Consider the following 19,357-nt stretch of genomic DNA (forward strand, 5'->3'; position numbering starts at 1 on the left):
TTATTATCCCTACAATAGAACAAATTTATTCAACTGCGGAAAGCCGTTCGATATCTGCTAGGCAATTTATATCGGATCCACAGTTCCGGAAAAAGAGGAGGTTGCACAGCCTCATACTGAAGCAATTCAATCTCTACTATCACCCTACACATGTATTCAGCTCCACCTGTCTAACTAGTCAACAGTCCTCACGGAGGAACCCACAGTATGGCACGTATGAACAGTCGGTGTATATTTGTGCTTTTTGTCCTAGTAACTAGCATTGCCTAGGTAAATGCTGCTGTGGTGAAATGTCCCCTGCATGTACAGACTTTGGGCGGTTACAGCACCCGGATTGAAAACCTGTCGAAGTTTACATAGGAATACAAATGGTAATGTATTACTCTATGTGCCTATGTTCCTTGAGCATCCACCGTGCCTCGAAGAAAGAAAGATTATATAAGTAATTTCCCATGATACCCAATCGAATCAATGCCACTAAGCAGCAGCGACATCCGCCTTTTTCGCTTTCATGTTCTTCCATTCAACGCCCAGGGCACCAATGATACTCAAACAAGCCAAGATAAGACCGAGTTGAAACACCTCCACGAGTGCATCGTTATATGCCACAAGCACATCCGGGAGATCTGAGTCACTGACGATGGATCTAAGGCTTGTTGCTCCGCCATTAACGACCTCCGAAGGGGAAAAGTCCGGAATATTCAAGGCGGCAAGGTTGGTGATAAGCCGCTTAGTAAAGATGTTCTGTGCAACGGACACAAACACTGACCCACCAAGCATCTGCAAGAACATGACAGTCGAGGTGCCGATTGATACCTTGGACAAGGGGAGGACGGCCTGTGCAGCAACGCCACCCTGTTGGAATCCGAAACCCACCCCCATTCCATACAGGAACAGAAACCCGACCCATCTGGACTGAGACACATCAACTGTCCATGTTGTAATTAGGCCCGCCCCAATGGACATGATTACGCTGCTGGCGATAAAGAATGGGGCGTAGTATCCAAAACGGGTGGTCAATGCGCCGGCTAATAGAATGCCAACGACATTTGCCAGGATCATAGGCAGGGAGTTGATACCGGAATGGACAGCACTGACTCCACGGATAGCTTGGAACTAGGTGTGGGTTAGCAAGCTGTATGAAATAAATAGAACAAAGGTCACGCACCCAGATAGGGATATAATAGATCATAATGAAGAAAGAGCCGCCGATACACAGCCCGAAGAAAGACGCAGATGCAATAGTCCGTTGGCGGGAAATATCAGTGGGCACGGTGGCCTTGTCCCCAAGTACGATTTGAAGCAAGATGAATGCGAGAATGGCGATTCCGAAAACCACGAACAAAGCGATGATGCGGCCGTTCGACCAGTCGTATCTCACTCCTCCCCACTGAAGAGCAAGTAGCAGACAGACAATCGCGGGGACGAAGATTGTCGTCCCCAGTGGATCCAATTTGAGAAAGGTATTCATGGGCGCACTTTGAGTCTTTGTTTTGGTGGGTAGCTTGAGCAAAGTAAGAAGTCCAATTGCTGTGATCCCCCCCAAAGGAAGGTTGATGTAAAAGCACCATCTCCAGGTAGCATGGTCTGTAAACGCACCACCCAACTAGTAGTGTATTAGAAGTGCCGCACTGGAAGGATTCAATGAAGGAGAGAACGCACCAAAGGTCCAGCAACCGAAGCGATGCCATACATGCCACCAAGCACCCCAAAAAACATTGGTCTTTTGGCCAGCTCGACTGTATGCGCTAGAGTGACTAGTGCTCCGGTGAATATGCCAGCGCTTCCCAGCCCAGCAACTGCGCGTCCAACAATTAGAGCAGTCGAGTTTGGCGCAACGCCGCAGATCAAAGAGCCCAGTTCGAAGATAAACAAGGCTGTTAAGTAAACCCATTTGATGCTGAACAATGTGTAGAACTTTCCATAAAGTAATTGAAACGCTGTAGGAATGGTCAATAATGTTGTCGAATTACCTTTAGGACTTCACATACAGCACGTTGTCAATAAATAGGATGAGGCATACCAGCCCACATCGTTAAGTGCGTGGAAGTCATCCGTAATGCGTGGGATCGCGACTGCCATAATCTAGCGCAACAGTATTAATAACTTTTAACGCCGGCAAACGAGCTGTATGCCATACCGTGTTGTCCAGAGCGACACAAAAGACTGCCAGCATCAAACTGACTGTGATTAGAATGAGCCTAGGGCCGATTGGGTAGAAAGCGTGAGTCCCCTCATTGTCGTCCATTTGGTCTTCCTGGATATGTGAATGCTTCTCTTCAACCGCCATGTTGAGTTGTCAAGCCCTTCTGGGATGTCAAACAGTGGGCTAAGACGAGAATAGTATTTTCAAGAATAAGGGCAAAGGAAAGACAAAGGTTGAAGGCCCCTTTTCCAAAAGGCCACACTACGCAGATGGGATATAAGAGCCTTCATCGTATTTACAGGGTCATATAACTTCACTTATAAATTGCACGCGTTTAGAATTACCAAGCTTGTTAGCAGCGATTATCCCGACCGGCATTATTCTCAACTCCGACGACTCAACTATTATTCAGCACACGCAAAGTGATAACTATAGGCGAACCACTCGGGTGAATCCTACGAAAGGCCAACTAATACCGGGACTTATAATAAGCCCGAGTCAGATGCCTGCTGAGTAATTCCAAGACAATGGCCCCGAATTTCGTCTCGACCGGACATGTCGAACAGAGAGGATCCACAGTTAATGTCCTCAGACCCAGCTGGCCAGGAGGTTGTCGGATTTGTACCCCGAACGAGTGCTTCTGGCCATCTGTGTATCTCTACTGTGCAATTGATCTCGAATAACGGATCAAGGAGCTGTTGGCCCTGTCGGAAAGCTTGAGAATAATGTGTCAACATCAGTAATTGATGTACTGGATATACTGAACATTTCCAACAGAATCACATCAGTGATTGAGGCTGTTCGTGTCGGTTGAGCGATCTCAGGGGCTTATATCCACTTAGGCTATTTTGTTGAAATAATCCATGTCCTACCTAAGTTTTGGCTGAAATATTATCTGCCCTGTTTTCTAGCTGAAATACTAACCTTTTTCTGTTTCTATTCATTGCCGATCCAAGGCCTTGGTAGTCCACAGCGCTGTGGAAACTGGTCACATTGAGCATTTGCTAGACTGACAAATGAGCGCTTCCATTTGACGTAAGAAATTGCAAGATCCCATTGGATTATCTGGCGCTCAATATTAATGTTGCTAGGTGATGGTTGGAACTGCTGTTGCGTTCTAGTCATATGTAAGCCAGCGAGCCTCGGTTTCCGAACCCACAACACCACAGATGTGCATGCACAGCTTTTAGCGGGGCGCAAATTCGTGCAGGCGGTATATTGCTCAACTTTTAACTTTGTATTCTTTAATTGAGACTGTATTTAGGTAGCTGAGATCTTCCAAAGAGGCCGAGGCTAAAGAGGCAATAGTAACCCATATCAAAAAGGACCCACAGGGGTTTGGTATTAAGTGTTGGTTGTTTTATAAGCTACTACTCTGAACTGTTGCCACGGTTCAGTGATAGGCAGTCACGATACAAGTACAGAACCATATTTTGCTTTTTCCTTTTTCTTGAAATGTGTTTTGAAGTAGATCACTTCGGCAATATGATTGAGAGTACTTCTATTACCAGAGATTGTTTATCATATGTTACTGGTATTAATAAGAGTATTAGAGGAGTCAGCTTGCTATTCTCAGTGGGGAGATATGTGGCAGAAATCTAGAAAAATTATAGTGTATCAGTCTAGGCTCCCGAATATCTATATTGAAAGATAGTTATCGTCTCCGGAACAGCAGTCATACTTTAAAGATAAGGCTTCTTGACACATGATTGATGAGAGTTTGGATAGTAACCTTTTTCCTCTGCAAGATTCTACGTTTTATTATCCTTGGTTTGATAGGCTTGCAGTACCAGTAAGAGCGGATCGTAATGCGCAAGGTGGTGAAGTCACTAACATGAGCAGTCACTGTTTATCGTAGAGCCATTGACTATCTCTCGAGCCAACTCGATCAGAAAGCATTTCTTGGACTGCATCATGACTAAATTTTAAACATTCAAGGCGATATTCTTTTGAAGACGGCTTGATAAACGTTTCGAATAGGTGACAGATCATATATTCCATTCATTCCTTTCTACACACAGAATTCTAGGTTCTTACGTTTTGACTTTGGTGGGAAAAGCCCCGAGTTGAAAAGTTCGGTTCACTGAGTCGACTGTGAGAGGGGCAGATGGGGTGGCTAGTCGTGTCGGGTGAATATTATTGGGGAAAGAGAAGGCAGCAACAGTTTGTAGGTGGCGTGAGAACATGGTATAATGAACTAAAGGCCAACTAGCTGTTAGTTTGGATGGTGGGAGTGGAGACCCCTTGCTCAACCCCTTGCCCAGGTTCAGCCCTACCGTCTTCAATAACACTCTGATATTATATTCGATCTTGATTTCTAATAGGGATGTCACGTACTCACCGACGGTATATTTAATGTTTGATAGCAAATAAAATATTTCCAAAGGTACTTTCTTCATGGACATATGTGGTTTGCTGGGCTCATAGCTCGGTGTGCTCAGACCTATACTTTGGACAATCTGGACAACGCCGAGCTCTACTAACCTCTTGTTCTCTGACCACACGGACCTTCTTTCTGACCGCGCTGAGGCCCAACCCCTTCCTAAAGAAAGTATCTTGTTAGTTAGCTAGCCCTGTTTACTACGTTCTGTAGTTAACCATTGGTTAGGTGTCCGCGGCAGGGGTATAGAGTTGGCGCGATGTCAGGAATTAGTACAGTGGTGTCGAGGCTATTTGAATCATGAGCCTTAACCAGTATTGCGTTGCCTAAAGGTGGTTTGTGATACTGTACGGCCTTAATTACGTGCCCTGGCAGTGGATTACCCTGAATTATCGAAAGTTTTGTAACATCGTGCTAGGTATTCTAACAATGTCCGGGCTTTTCTGCTACTATATGACTCTAATTATGACAGTGGAGATTTTACTGCTTGACCTCAAAAAAAGGGTCATATAAACGGCCGTCGTAGAAGGGCCTCACATGGTCCATAAAAGAATAATGCTGATATGGTTTCAGAAAGCCTCCGAAGGTATTAGGAGAGCTCTCACAGTTTTTTACAAGGCTGTTACCTGGCATCCGATACTTGGACCAACCTCGCCCAGGGTTCAAACACAAAACTTAGCGCCAGACAGTGTCACACTAAATCATGACGCTGCGCCAACTGCAACCCCCCTCAACAGCAAGAGGAGAGCACGGCCGCGCGCGATGAACATATGGGCCATCTGTCTATCAGCTGCGACTTTTCAGCTAAGCCCAGACTCGGGGCTCACTCATAGAAGATCATAGAAGTCCATTGAACTCTAGCTTTAAATATGGCCACCGAAATACTCCCCGAACCCGAGATTGCACAAGCGGATATCACCGATGCCTTCGAGTTCTTTCGAATGCTGGTTGATCGTGGCTACGACCAGTCCAGTTCCTTATCCGACAGCTCAAACTTAGTCTTCGATCGTGATCTTTGTCTTCTCGATCCAGAGCTTGATTCGGATCGTTGTTCCAATCTCCATCTCCGTGACGGGCTGTGGGAGAAGACACCTAAGGGAAAAGAAAATGTTGAGGACCTTCTGCAATCCCTGATGCAGTTTAGCCTTTTCTGCAAGATACGCTGCTGCTTAAGGAGGCGCTGCCTCGAGATGAAATCACAGATGGAAGATGTCGCACCACCCTGTAACTGGGCGAACTTCCGGGAGTGGGCATTGGTGCTGATGTCTTGTCAGGCATCCTGTTCAGGGCGGGATAAACTCAACAAAGCCCATGCGCAGCTCGCCATGGCTGTTTCTGGCTGTTGCTTCTTCGTCAAATCCTGGGCAGAAACGATGAGACAAAATGAAAGGAAATTTTATGATGAGAAACGGGAAAGGAATGCCCTCCAGGAAAATGATGACACCCAGGAAAGCGACAATGGCCAGGAAGAATGCAGCAACCCGGACAAAGAAATCAAAGCAGACGCCAGAGACAGGATTGAGCTGTACACCGTTTGCGACCTGATATATTGGATGCTCACCGCGCAGACTGATATGGGAATTGGACCCAAGAATTTTGGCAATTGGGATAACGGATTCCTACCCGACGCTAGCATCATACCAGCTATCCAGCATGCCAATGATCAAATCCAGTCCCTAAGAATTTGTAAGCAGAGAATTTGGAATCTGATCGACCTCAGCCCGCGCAAGGATTCGGATATGCCTGAGCTATTACGCACGATCATGAAGCATAGTGACACCCTAGCGCTTCCGGCCTCAGGCCGGGACTCAGACCCGATGAACCATGCACGTTGCACCCCTAATAAGTGCCAGTTGGCACAGATGGATACCAGTCGTCTGCAGCAGATGCATAAGTGCTCTCTCTCGAGATGTGAATTGCGAGAGATCCCCGTCCAGCACCTTGACGATGCACTGGAGCTCGGCAAATGCATGGCGTGGGACTTCCGTGGACCGGAATGGTGTCTGACAGATTGGGATACCAAGTATATGGCCCTATCACACGTCTGGTCAGATGGCACAGGCGCGGGACCAAATGTACCAGGCTTTGTCAACCAGTGTTTACTTGACTTCTTCACGGGCCTTGCCAGGCAACAGGGCTGTGATGCCATCTGGTGGGATGTCATTTCGGTACCCTCAATATACCCGGGGCGTACCAAGGCCCTACAATCCATGCACCGAAACTACACGCGTGCAGCCTGTACAGTGATCCACGACCAGTATCTGGCGAACATCGATTGGAGGGAGGATGGAAGCCCATGCATTGCATTTGTCCTATCCACTTGGTTCTCCCGAGCCTGGACGGCGCTGGAGCTTCGTGCATCGCACAAGACACTGGTCCTCTTCAAAGACGGGGAGACGGGCTTCCCTGTTGCGAAGGACCTCGACACAGAGATTCTAGCTTCACGTCCTGTCACTGCTTCTCGCGCATACTGGCTAGCAACATGCTTGATCAGGCGTATTAGAGAGCCGATCCAGCATATCGGCGATCTAGTCGCAATCCTCCATTCACGAACAACAGCTCTGGTTCGCGACCGAACCAAAATCCATGCTTTGCTCGCCGAGGTTCCCGACTGTGACCTTCGCCGTTCGGAGGCTGCGATCACAGAGGATATCCTATCGCATGTTAGTCGTATCCCACATGCCTGTCTTTTTCATGGGAAACCGACTATGCGCGACAGCGGCCCATATTCATGGTGCCCTGCGACACTCGACGATTTGCATGTTGATGTCGCCGAGGACGTGGAAGGGGACCAACGGAAACGAAATGATTACCATTTGAAGATCAGCGATGATGGTTGTGTGGAAGGCATTTGGCGTTATCGGAAGGTTTCAATCGAGGACATCAGGGAGAACAAACTATCGGCGATCGGCAATGAGCTTGCCCCAAACACGAAGATTAAGATGGCTCTGCAGAATTGGAGGACGTGCCTCATCCTGCGGCACAGGCCGGAGGGCCCTGCCCTGCTAGTCCAGACAGTTAAAATGGATCACAAAATCAGGAAGCTCCCTTGTCGATACGTCGGTGCTGTTAACGAGGCAGGCAGGCAGAGTGCCACAAAGCCGGATGAGTGGGCTACTGAGATTATCGTTATCGGACATGACCGCAAATTGGATATCTCAGCGCCGCTGATCAGGGCAGACAATGCCATTAGCAACATCCAGGATGTTAAGGGCTATGATGAAGCGAACTTTCTCGGGTCGAGGCCGGAATCCAACCTGTCCGATGAGAAGGATTCTCCGGGCATCATATACGACCGCTTTCCGCACCCAGAATCCCCACTCTTTGCTATTAAATGGGGGCACAAAGCGCCATGCGCCATGGTGTAACGCACAATGTGCCTCTTCCGCATTAGCTTGAGGCCTCATTTCTCCTTGCGCCCGTGGACGCTTATCGCGATGGCCCGCGACCACAGCCTGGTTCCGCGAGAGCCCACCCGATGACCATCTTTTGATCGCATGTGTGGAGTTTCACAAAGCCAGGTACTTGATCTCACAGAATGAGCTGGACAAGGCGTATGGGGAGTTGAACAAATCTTTGAAGAAAAGTTAATGGGTAGGGAATCCACGCTTGATCATACCAGAGCTAGGTGTGGATATATATCCTTTGGTACTAGGGATGAACATATGTCTTCGTCATTCGCACTAAACATGTTATTGTATAATATAATCAACTCGCATGATAAATCATGTCAAAGCCTCTATGAAAAGGCCTGAAAGTATTTATCTATCCAATCCTTCGCTTGATCTCCTGCTTCAACATCCCAGGAACCAATTGCACCGGCATAACCATCCGGCCTGACTATCACAACCCCTGCCTTTCCAACACCGAGCTGCCCCATCCATTTATCCGTACAGCCGACCGTGTCTCCATTGTCCAGATATAGAGTCCAGCGACTCTTCTGCAAACTCTCCGGAAGATCAGCTATCTCGAATTGGGTCTTCTCCGACCTCGTCACGAGAGCATATGTTACGAAATCCGAAACGGGAGTGTATCGTTGTGGTTGCAAGAACTCATCGGACGGGGCATATCCTCGGGGCTTTGTTGCATAGGATTGTTGCGCGTTTGCGGCAGCACCACCCAGAGCCGTTCCCATTTGACAAACGTTGTCCAAGAATCTCATTCCTAGTTTCACATCAGGAAGGAAGAGGTACACCCTAAATTGTCCCAGCATCGGTATATCGATCTGGATATCCACTGGGTTTGCGTCGATATATCTGGTCACCTTTGCGGGAATCATCAAAGCACCGGGCTTTAATCTCCCCTTCCCTATTCCTTGCGCCGTTAGCATTCCGGAGTTATACTCCGCCCCAATGCCAGAGATAAATCGGATATTATCGTCGAAGTTCTGAGCGAGTGCTTCATCACCTTGCGCAAAGGCTTCGCAGTGTCCAGCGTCGAAATTGATCAGGTCGTTAGCAATCTTGCGTCGCTCTTCTTCGTAGGTCGAAAGGAGAAACGGTGATGCGAGACCGCGAACCACAAAGTTCAATTTCCAGGCCAGGTTGAAGGAGTCGTGCATGCTTGTGTTAGCGCCCTGGGCTGCCAAGGCCGAGTGGACGTGTCCTGCCTATCCCTTTGTTAGTGCCTATACGCGAAAGGATCAGACACCGGAATGTACTCACATCGCCCGCGATGAAGATCTTCCCATCCGCATCGCTGAACTTTCTCGCGACACGCTGCCCAACGACGTAGTTCCCGAACCATTCAATGGTCTTCCACTTCAGAGAGAACGGATGCATCGCCTCCTCTGCGCGCTTCATGACATATTCTGCCGTTGCCAACTTCCTGTCGACGCGCTCTCCGTCTGTCGAGGATAACTGCACATACAGTCGGGTCATGTTTCGCTCGCGGGGGATCCACAGAATCGACCCTGCAGTATGAGATCGCACAGCAACCTTGCTCCAGAGGTCGGGGAAGTCTGTCTCTATCACTCCTGTTGATTCGTCGACCATCAGATCCTATTCGACAATATGTGGGAATAATGGGGAAGTATACCATCAAGAACACCCCATGAGGCATTCGTCATATCGCCCTCCAACTGGGCATCGGGAATGAATTCCCGAACTTGCGATCGGGCGCCGTCGCATCCAACCAGATAATCTGACAGAATGGTCTTCCTCGATCCATTGGCCGCGTTCTCATATTCCACACGAAGCCTCCCACTTGGTAACCGGTCGCATCTAACAAACGGGCTGCTGCGTCGCACACCCACCCCTCTATCCTCCATGTCCTGAATCAAAATATCCTCGATCATCCCCTGATGCGCCAGAAGAATGTACGGATCCGCAGCGCCGACAAGATGGTCCGGATAATGCGTTTTGCGACCGGTTCGATGGAGGGACGAGTCTGGCGTTGATTCCTAGGGTTTGGCAAGTCACCAGTCAGTCTAGCCCTTGCCCTAACAACGACCAACATCGAGGGACAAGGTGAGATACCCAGAACGCAATATCATAGACCCTCGCTGCATTCTTGAGCAGTGGATCTGCTAGTCGCAATTGACGAAACGTCTCGATGGTCTTCGGTTGCATGCCATCAGCTTTTCCGGTGGAGGTTTTGTCGGGGCGGTCGTCAAGGAGGACAGTGTTGATGCCGTAGCGGACGAGGTTGCATCTTTACTCTCATTAGCCTGGTTTTCATTCTTCGGGAATAGCGAGAAGGCCAGGGAACACTCACGCTAGCATTAACCCCGATGGTCCTGCACCGACGACAACGACAGTTGTAGACTCCTCGTGGAAGCCATTTTCTGAGCTTGGAGACATGTTTGTTTACGATTCAGTGCAACAGACTGCCATTGACAAGAAAAACGACATCAAGAGTCAAGGAAGATTTTATTTAAAACCAGACCTAAAGTCGAACCATAGTTGGAGTAAAACAACCCCGGCTAACCGCTCCTCCGTAACTCAATCATCCGTTGGAGAACCAAAGCTAGCAAGAGATTCCCCTCACCCCCACCTTTGGCCGGCCTTGCGTGCAGAAGTGGATGCACTCTTCACCTCTCAGAAGCTCCCACGCTAACTACCCCACAGATAACCAGCCCTGCAATAGCAACTTGATTGATAATCCACCTGGATAGATAACATGCGATATGACCCCTGTCCGACTAGCCTACCACTTTGTCACCCCCCCATCCACGACAACATCTGCCCCGGTCATGTAGGCGCTGGCGTCGCTGGCCAGAAACACGCACGCCCCCATTATATCGTCGGGTTCGGCGATCCGGCCGTTCATCGCGTCGGCTTTCCATTTCTCGACAAGATGGGGGAACTAACCCGGTCAAAATGGCTCATGACGTCAGTCTGGAAGGGAAACTTACCGACGCGGTCATCTCGGTGCGCACGTATCCTGGGGATATCGAGTTTACGCGGATTCCCTGTCCATCCTCTGTTAACTTGCCATCGATCGCCGGGAAAAGCCTGGGAAAGGTGACAGCTCACATAAGGCGCCATTTCCTTCGCAATAGCCGGACACATCGCCCGGACTGCGCCCTTGGATCCACAGTATGCGCTGCACATCTGATCTCTCACCGCAACGTGGCTCGCCATGCTCGCGACAAGAACAATACTTCCGTGTTTCGTTCCGTTTGCGATCATTTGCTTCGCTGCTAGCTGGGCTGTGAAAAACAACCCCATCACATTTACCGATAGCAGGTCTTGGTGATCTTTGTACGTGAATTCAAGGAAGGTCAGATGCCGGTTGATCCCGGCGCAGGGAACACATATATCGAGCGCGTTGGAGAAGTCGGATTGGAATGTTTTGAAGGCATTTTCGAGGGATTCCTGCGAGGATACGTCGACTCTGCATGATACGTACGTTTCCTTAGCGAGGAACTTAAATGGTAGATCAGATCAATGAGGACCAACTTGTAGAACGCCGTGCGAACACCGTAATCCTTCTCCATAGAAAGAAACCCCTCGGCAGGCTCAATAATATCAAACACCGCTACATCGGCCCCAGCTTCAGCTAGCCCTCTCGCAAACGCCAGGCCGCAGCCTCGAGCACCGCCCGTAACGAGCGCAGTGCGACCGGTCAGAGAGAACTGCTCGGTTAGCCAGCATCCGCGTCATACTCTGCGAGAGCCACTTACTCGAGACATTGTGACAGAGAAGTGTAGCTTGATCTTACGATACTCTGGACATCTCTCCGACTTCTCGTGGTAGATATACGATATGTCCGTATCCCCCATCCTGATAAGCGGCTAACCCCCATTTTTGGCACGCAGGGCAGGGACCAGGTACTTGGAAGATAAATTCAGAGAGACGAGCGTTGTTGAATCGTCGTAGAATCGAATCCAGAGCTGAATCTATTTGCCACAACAGACGACACAATGGCGCCACCCATCCACGTCAAGGAGAAAGAGGTCCGCGACGAGTCCGCTCGATTGCAGGTATGCACTCCATACTCCTCCCCTCCTCTCCCCGCACACACTGCGCCAGCAGCTCAAACTCACATCCGCAGATCGTAATCGTTGGAGCAGGACTTGCCGGCCTAGGCACCGCAATCAGCTGCTGTCTCGCCGGCCACGACGTGCATATCCTCGAATCCGCGCCCGAAATCAAAGAAATCGGCGCTGGCATCCAAGTCCTTCCCAACTCCTCCCGCGTCCTTCAGCATTGGGGTCTCGGCGACACGTTAACCCCCTACATGACTTTCCCGCGGGTCTGCAACTTTGTCGGATGGAAGGGAAATCACATTTCGTCGCTGGACTTCCATGCGTCGGAGAGCCAATACCCGGGGACATGGTATCGAGACTTTCACCGCGCGGACCTCCACCGGTGTCTAGTTGAGCGGGCACTGGAGGTTGGTGCAAAAATGACATGCAATGCGCGCATCGACGATGTGAAGGTGGCTCCAGGCGGAGAGTCGGCTACGGCCATTGCTTCGGACGGGAGGGAATGGACAGCTGATCTGTTGATCGGTGCAGATGGGGTGTTTGGCAAGTTAACAGAAGTCTTGCTGGGGAGAGAAGATCCGCCGATTAAGACGGGGGATTTGGCATACCGATTGCTCCTATCGACAGAGGAGATGCTAAAGGATCCGGAGCTGGAGAGTTTCGTTACGGATCCCCAGGTGAATTATTGGTTGGGGCCTGATGCTCATGCTGGTATGTGTCCCGGTCTGGATGCGCGAGGTAGGCGCTGACGAGCACAGTGAATTATGTTCTCCGGGGTGGTGATCTCTTTAACATGGTGCTTCTCGTACCAGATGATATTCCCGAGGAGTCGCTCGCCACGACAGTTGCAGGCAACGTAGAAGAGATGTGCGCCTTGTTCGAAGGATGGGATCCACGGTAATTCTGCCCAACTGCATCAATCCAGGGCTCATTCACTAATTCAATAGAATCGAAAAACTGCTGAAGCTCTGCCAGTCGGTCCATAAATGGCGCCTTTGCATTCGCTACGGCGACTACGACTGGGCCCATCCCTCCGGAGCCTGGACCATGCTCGGCGACGCCGTCCACGCTACGCTACCCTATTTAGCCTCTGGGTACTACTCCTTCCTCCCTAAATCCTATCCTCGACTAATCTAATCTCCCAACAGAGCCGGCATGGCCTTCGAAGACGGCGCGGTCCTCGGAGAATGTCTCTCACGACTCCCCAACGCCCCGGGGACATCCAAGACCTCTGCCGATTTCCTATCAGCCAAGCGCCACGCTCTATCCGTATTCGAAAAATGCCGCAAGCAGCGCACGAAGATGGTAGTCGAGCGCGGAAACACGCAGCAGTACCTTTACCATCTGCACGACGGGCCGGAGCAGCAGGAACGCGACCGGAAGATGCAGATGGTGCCGACGCCAGAAGGGGAGGCGCTGGCGTGGAGGGATCCGGGCCTAGCGCCGAAGTTGTTGGGGTATGATCACATTGCAGATGTAAGTTCTTTTCATCTTGATTCCTTTCGGTGCTTGAGTTATGGCTGACCTATTGTAAACAGGTGGATGAGAATTGGGGCGATGGGGTCTTGGGTGCTATGGATACAGTAGACAGGACTTCACGGTTGTAAGTGTTTTGTTTGATACGAGAGTTTCTCGATGGGACACGGGGTTGATTGGTTAATTAGCTAAATGTCTCCCTTATTTTCGGTTGAACTATATACCGCTATGGCGAAACAAACATAAAATAAAGTCTATGTAAATATATTCGTGTCGCCGGAGGTAGAAACAAAGATAGGGCAACCTGATTGTCGAGACATCTGGGCATATTCAGTTACATAAGTCGAATGAGTGGAGTTGAGACTGATGTGATGTCGCCAAGGCCTCGTTTATATACTTTAAGATGGTAGAGATAGCCTTGACGCTTTGGCTGACCCTGAGATGCAACGGTCAGAGATCCGCAAATGACATTCCCTCAGAAGAACTCCTCGTGATCCTGAAACGGCCAACCTCGTCTAATCTTCTCCAGTTCATCTGGGCTTCCGCCTTCAGCGAATTCGGCCTTCAACGATTCGTTCCTCTTAACCGCAGAGTCATACTTGTCAGAAGGAAGCCAGCCTTCCTCTGACAGCCCACCAAGCTCATCGCGCCAATGGCTGACAAGTGCATTCAGATTATACCACATTGGCTCGTTTTCCGTCTGGTCATCAGACTCCTGTTCTGAGAATTCGATTGGGCAGGTAGAAGGTTTATCATCAACGGGAAGATGTTGCCAGAAATCACGAATACGCATGAGCGCCCCACGTAGCGAGATGAGGTTACCGGACCACTGGCGCCCTGCGAGATCAACAACATGCTGCCTTTGTAGAATAAGAGGGTTTCGCAAGGCCTCGAGGTGTATTTTGTTCAAGCCACCGTTGAACACGCGGTAAAGATAGAAGAAGCTTTGGCGTCTAATGAGCTCATCAACCTCCGACTTTTCCTCGGGGTTCATCGTGTCGTACCCTGGTGGGTACTTGGGCGGTACTAAACCGGTTGGGGGCTCTGGGTCTGGGTTTTCGAACATTTTGGGATATCCGGAAGCTAGGAGTAATGGAGTGATGACGGTATGTTGCCAATCAATAATACATTTGACGTTCAATGTATCCGGGCAGATGAAGACATTGCTGGGTGTAAGGTCTGTCCGTAGTTAGTTGAACGGATAGCATGATTCAATGGTCAGGATAGTCAATATACCTGGATGGCGTAAGGTGAACCGGCTTAAACTACTCTCCTGGGTTCGCGGAAGAAGGTGCGGCGCGATGGACAAGTACTTCTCGAGAAGCACTAGATAGTCTTGGGGAGACCTGATTCCGGGGAAAACGGTGTTGTGCGGAAAGTCACTCTCGACGGGCTTGCCAAATTTGGTGATCCATTGTATTTCTTTTTCGGCGGTTGCGATAAGATAGTCTTTTGGATCATTCCCTGTGAGAAGGTTCAGTTTAGTTTCGCGTAGAGAGAGAGTAACAAGAAAAGAAGAGATGAGAAATGACGAAGAGGACAAAACATACATGGTCCTCGGTCTAGCTCCATCTCGGCTCGCTGCCCATACCAAAACATGTAGTCCGTGATGGGCCCAATGCAGTAAATCTGCGAATCGCCGGCTTCGTCTGGCGTGCCCGCCCTATATAGTGGACTCTGAAGCTTGGGTGGGAGATCGCTCTTGAAATACAGGCTCCCAACGGCTCCGAATGGGATTTCGAACAGGGTTTTCTCAAAGTTGACAATTCCTGTGACCAACGCATGCTTTTGGTGCTTCGTATTTTTAAACCAACGAGTGTCGGCGCCGACTCCCGACGCATATTCCATGATGATATACTCGACCCCCACAGGGTTCTCAGTCGTAGAGGACCAGGCGTAGACTTCAGGAACAGGTATTCCTTTGGCACGAAGGAACGTTAAAGTTGCCACTTCGCTGGCAGTGGCATACGTATTCGGCACGGATATCCAGAATGGGATCTTCACTATAGCCTGGAAACCATCTTCCATGGTGGCTAATAGGACACGGTTGAAACCCCCTTCGCTGATCTTGACAAGACTTTTGACATTGCCATGACCAACATGCATGGTAATAGCCTCCTCGAGTGCAGAGGCATTGAACTCAACATGTCGTTCTCGAAGACGGGCTGGTTCGTTGTACAAGAATCGTCCAGAGGAATATGAAAAAAGCGGCCGATCCAGGGGAAGCTCTACAGAAAGATGAGTGAGAAATATATTTTTCAAGGCCGATTGCTTACTGTTCAACATTCTTGGAAAACGAGTAGTAAACCGTCTTGGGTTCCTAAGTTGCCAAGACATCAACAACGCGGCCCGCGCGTGGAAGACACATTTTGTTGTTGGTTGGACATGGCTTGAAACAGTCCTAAGAATTGTTCCTTGACTGAACATGGACCGGACGGCAGCCATGTCAGAGTGGAGCCACCAAGAGTAGCTCGTCAGCCCAAGAGCGAGCCTGTCTACAGAGTGGAGTACTGGAGTTGGTCTAGTAAACAAAAGAGAAATCAATCCGGACCGAAGGTTTTCCGATCAACAGGTCATGTGATATGACCAGATGACGTAATCTTCCTATACGTGTCCAAAGATAGGCAGCAAATCTGCGATGCAGCCTCGCTCTCGTGTCACTCTCGCGTCATTCATACTTGAAACCCTCCTCTCTCTTTACCCACACCGTTCCCTTTTTCCTACATGAAGACTCTTCACTACGAAATCTCGGAGTCAGTTATCACCTGATCTGCTTAGGTAACCGGATTCTGCCACCGCCTCCCGGCTAATTGTGTCTTGGCGCCTCGCAGTGGACAACCATCATGAAGACTACTACTAATTATTCCTACCACGAAGAGCAGTGACAATCATGTCCTCCAAGCAGGTTTGACCTCTTTTTATCTAGTCAAACGGATGATCTCAATGAAGACAACGCTCTCTATGCTTCGTAGGCCATCTATCTTTAGCGAAAGGGTCTGAGGACCCGCCATCATTTTTATCACAATGACGAAGAGACTGACCCACAATGATTATTTGGTGGCCTGGATATGTCGAGTTGGAATTGAACTCGATGCAGCTGTGGCCATGCTGGACCATGTCCACCAATCTCTAGAGCAAGGCGCGACCGACCGCAACGTCTATAACCTTGGAGATATCGCTGGACACAACGTGGTCATAGCCGGACTAGCCCAGGTTGGCAATCCACAGTCTGCATCAGCTATCTCCTCGATGAAAGCTACATTCCCGAACCTCGGTTCCGGGCTTCTAGTTGGAACCGCTGGAGGTGTGCCCACAAGGACGGATCAGGGCGATATTCGACTAGGTGACATCATCGTTAGCAAGCCCACTGCCTCACATCCAGGTGTCGTACAATATAGCCAAGGGACAGATGGCCATAATCGAGTCCAACAGACTAGGACTGTTCAACCTCCACCAGGTGGGATTCTGCGTGCTGTCCAGCAAGTGAACGCCAACTGGAATATGCGTGATGGTCCAATCAGCACGAACCGCAGATCAGACAACTTACCTCAGGACTATGCATTTCCTGGACGACATCGTGATCTCCTTTTCGATCCAGGCTATGTCCACCGACAACCCGGTCTATCCTGTTCGGAGGGTGGCTGTGATCTTGAATATCTAACGAATCGAGACCCAAGAACAGGGGAAGGGCAATCTGGGCGAACAGTTGCTCACCTAGGAACAATCCTGTCGGGCGATTCAATAATTCAGAACGCATTGACAAGGGATCATCTAGCTGGGACACTAGGCGGCTGTTGCTTTGACACTGAGACCATTGGTGCTCTCTCTGAGCTACCCTGTCTTGTTGTTCGAGGGATTGCCGACTACTGTGATTCTCACAAACATGACGAATGGCAGAAGTATGCCTCTGCAACTGCGGCCACCTACGCAAAGGAGATGCTTCGCAATGTTTCCCCGCGTGAAATGACGAAGTAAGTATTCCATGAGCGCTTTTTGGCAATAACTAACGAATCTTTAGCGACTATTCTCCAACGAGGAGAGATCATGCCGCTCTCCAGCAAGTTGGTGCCTGGCTTAGCCCAGCCAATTACGGCCCACATCAACGACATCTCAAAGGCACCACTGCGCAAGGATCGGGCAACAGTCTTGCAGACTGCCATGAATTCAACGAATGGGTCCAGAGGTCACAACGAGTTCTTCTTGTGTCAGGGCGCTCAGGCTCCGGTAAAACCACAACAACTTCTTCGATGGTCCACAATGTTCAGGCTCGGTTTTCAGGTAATCCACAAGTAGCGCTCGCCTTCATATACTGTGGATACCAAAGGCAATACGAGCGTACACCGACTCAGATCCTGTCAAGCATTTTGACGCAGTTGGTTCTCAGCCAAAGTCATGTTCCACAGAATGTCATGGAACTATATCAGTCACACAGATCGAGCGGGACTCCAACCGGGTACAGTGAAATCTTCCAGCTCCTGTCCGCAGTTGCCGGCGAAGGCTCGAGAGTGTTCATTGTCATTGACGGACTGTCTGAAACGAATATGCAACAACGTGATCAACACAAGCTCTTAAGATCTCTCTTTACCCTCCAGCATACTACAAACGCAAACATTCTTATTACTGCAGATGTTGATGATGATCTCACCAGCATCTTCGAGAATCCTATTTCACTTCACGTACGGCCCAGAGAAGCCGATATCCATGCCTATTTCGATATGCACCAATTGCGGCTCCCCGATTTCCTACGTCATGATACGCATCTCCAACAACAGATCAAGACACTGGCAGAAGGTTGCAATGAGCAGTTAGTCCTCCCACTGGCTTGATACATGTGATTAGAGAATCTAACTGTAAACAGGTTCCTAATGACATGCCTCTATATGAACCTCTTATCCAAATTCACCTCCGCGCAAGATGTTCAAGATCAGTTGGACATGGACATCTGTCGACCGCGAGAATACGATGATGTTTACAGAGACCTTGTTAACCTTGTACGAGGACAGACTGCCGAGGAGGCTGAGATCGCAAACACCATTCTTCTATGGCTAAGCTTTACCAACATGTCTTTGCCTCTTTCGGACGCTCGGTATCTATTGAAATTACAATCGTCGGAAGCGGGCATCATTGGCCAGCAGCTTACAGCTGCGCAGGTCATTTCACTATGTGCTGGACTCGTTTCAGTCAACGAGGAGGCCGGTTTGATAGATTTCATTCATCCAACGGCGCGAAATTACGTTTCTGAAAGAAGATCAGGGTTATTTCCAGACGGGGAGAGCAAGATAACAACCATCTGTTTGAAATGTCTGGTGAACACTGCGAGATCACAACGTGCACCCACAACACCAATTGACAGGAGTTGTCAGCCCGGTAGTATCTATCAATATGCTACGAGGAAATGGGGATACCACGCCAGTCGATCAACCATTGACCGTACAGACGATATAATCGCCCTTCTGACCTACAATCAAGTGGTTCAACGATCCGGGCAGGCGATTATGTCATCCGCAAAATACCCAGAATACCTAGGACCAGCATCACTTCGCTTTACTGGTCTACATCTTGCCGCCTTTTTCGGCTTGTCGCGAACAGTGGAGCTTTTGCTCCAGAAGCAACAAGCACTCGGAAGATCGGTCTATCAGAGAGTCACCGATGTCATTTTCTGGACTGATTCATTCCTAGACGCACAGGATGCCTTTGGGAGAACACCATTGTCATTTGCCGCCGAGAATGGCCACTTACAGATTGTTTGCACATTATTGGGCGAGGGCGCAAGCGTGGAATCCCAGGATTACAACGGCCGAACCCCACTGATATTCGCCGCCCGAGGGGGGCATAGTGAAACCGTGCAAGAGCTATTGAAAGCCGGGGCTCTCATCAACATGCAAGATCGAGCCGGCCGAAGTGCGCTCTCATGGGCGGCCGC

The 19,357-nt window shown here is 49.6% G+C and overlaps 6 protein-coding genes across 6 annotated transcripts; 3 read left to right on the forward strand and 3 right to left on the reverse strand.

The window, feature by feature from the left end:
* Positions 1–477: 477 nt before the first annotated feature.
* P170DRAFT_348571 (MDR family MFS transporter) lies at positions 478–2,248 on the reverse strand (the record flags this gene model as incomplete). The annotated part of the gene is made up of 5 exons (XM_024843687.1): positions 478–1,116; positions 1,169–1,606; positions 1,663–1,940; positions 1,992–2,085; positions 2,141–2,248. 5 exons carry the CDS (start codon positions 2,246–2,248, stop codon positions 478–480), a joined length of 1,557 nt encoding a protein of 518 aa, XP_024706812.1.
* A 3,147-nt stretch (positions 2,249–5,395) lies between these two features.
* Positions 5,396–8,117, forward strand: P170DRAFT_471444 (HET domain protein; the record flags this gene model as incomplete). The annotated part of the gene is made up of 2 exons (XM_024852839.1): positions 5,396–7,888; positions 8,064–8,117. The coding sequence occupies 2 exons, from the start codon at positions 5,396–5,398 to the stop codon at positions 8,115–8,117; spliced, it is 2,547 nt and encodes an 848-aa protein (XP_024706813.1).
* Positions 8,118–8,265: 148 nt separating this feature from the next.
* On the reverse strand, positions 8,266–11,661 carry P170DRAFT_461745 (FAD binding domain protein; the record flags this gene model as incomplete). Its single annotated transcript, XM_024852055.1, has 10 exons — positions 8,266–9,135; positions 9,191–9,501; positions 9,564–9,927; positions 10,004–10,178; positions 10,242–10,316; positions 10,678–10,832; positions 10,882–10,938; positions 11,003–11,363; positions 11,429–11,604; positions 11,653–11,661. 10 exons carry the CDS (start codon positions 11,659–11,661, stop codon positions 8,266–8,268), a joined length of 2,553 nt encoding a protein of 850 aa, XP_024706814.1.
* A 231-nt stretch (positions 11,662–11,892) lies between these two features.
* On the forward strand, positions 11,893–13,566 carry P170DRAFT_376027 (FAD/NAD(P)-binding domain-containing protein; the record flags this gene model as incomplete). Its single annotated transcript, XM_024845342.1, has 6 exons — positions 11,893–11,952; positions 12,024–12,669; positions 12,717–12,855; positions 12,906–13,052; positions 13,107–13,434; positions 13,497–13,566. The coding sequence occupies 6 exons, from the start codon at positions 11,893–11,895 to the stop codon at positions 13,563–13,565; spliced, it is 1,389 nt and encodes a 462-aa protein (XP_024706815.1).
* Positions 13,567–13,909: 343 nt separating this feature from the next.
* On the reverse strand, positions 13,910–15,720 carry P170DRAFT_471448 (serine/threonine protein kinase; the record flags this gene model as incomplete). The annotated part of the gene is made up of 4 exons (XM_024852840.1): positions 13,910–14,613; positions 14,671–14,898; positions 14,985–15,662; positions 15,711–15,720. 4 exons carry the CDS (start codon positions 15,718–15,720, stop codon positions 13,910–13,912), a joined length of 1,620 nt encoding a protein of 539 aa, XP_024706816.1.
* Positions 15,721–16,458: 738 nt separating this feature from the next.
* Positions 16,459–17,409, forward strand: P170DRAFT_443715 (ankyrin repeat protein; the record flags this gene model as incomplete). The annotated part of the gene is made up of 1 exon (XM_024850576.1): positions 16,459–17,409. One exon carries the CDS (start codon positions 16,459–16,461, stop codon positions 17,407–17,409), a length of 951 nt encoding a protein of 316 aa, XP_024706817.1.
* Between the last annotated feature and the right edge of the window lie 1,948 nt (positions 17,410–19,357).

The sequence above is a fragment of the Aspergillus steynii genome (genome assembly GCF_002849105.1).
Source record: "Aspergillus steynii IBT 23096 chromosome Unknown P170scaffold_2, whole genome shotgun sequence".
In the NCBI taxonomy this organism is placed as follows: domain Eukaryota; kingdom Fungi; phylum Ascomycota; class Eurotiomycetes; order Eurotiales; family Aspergillaceae; genus Aspergillus; species Aspergillus steynii.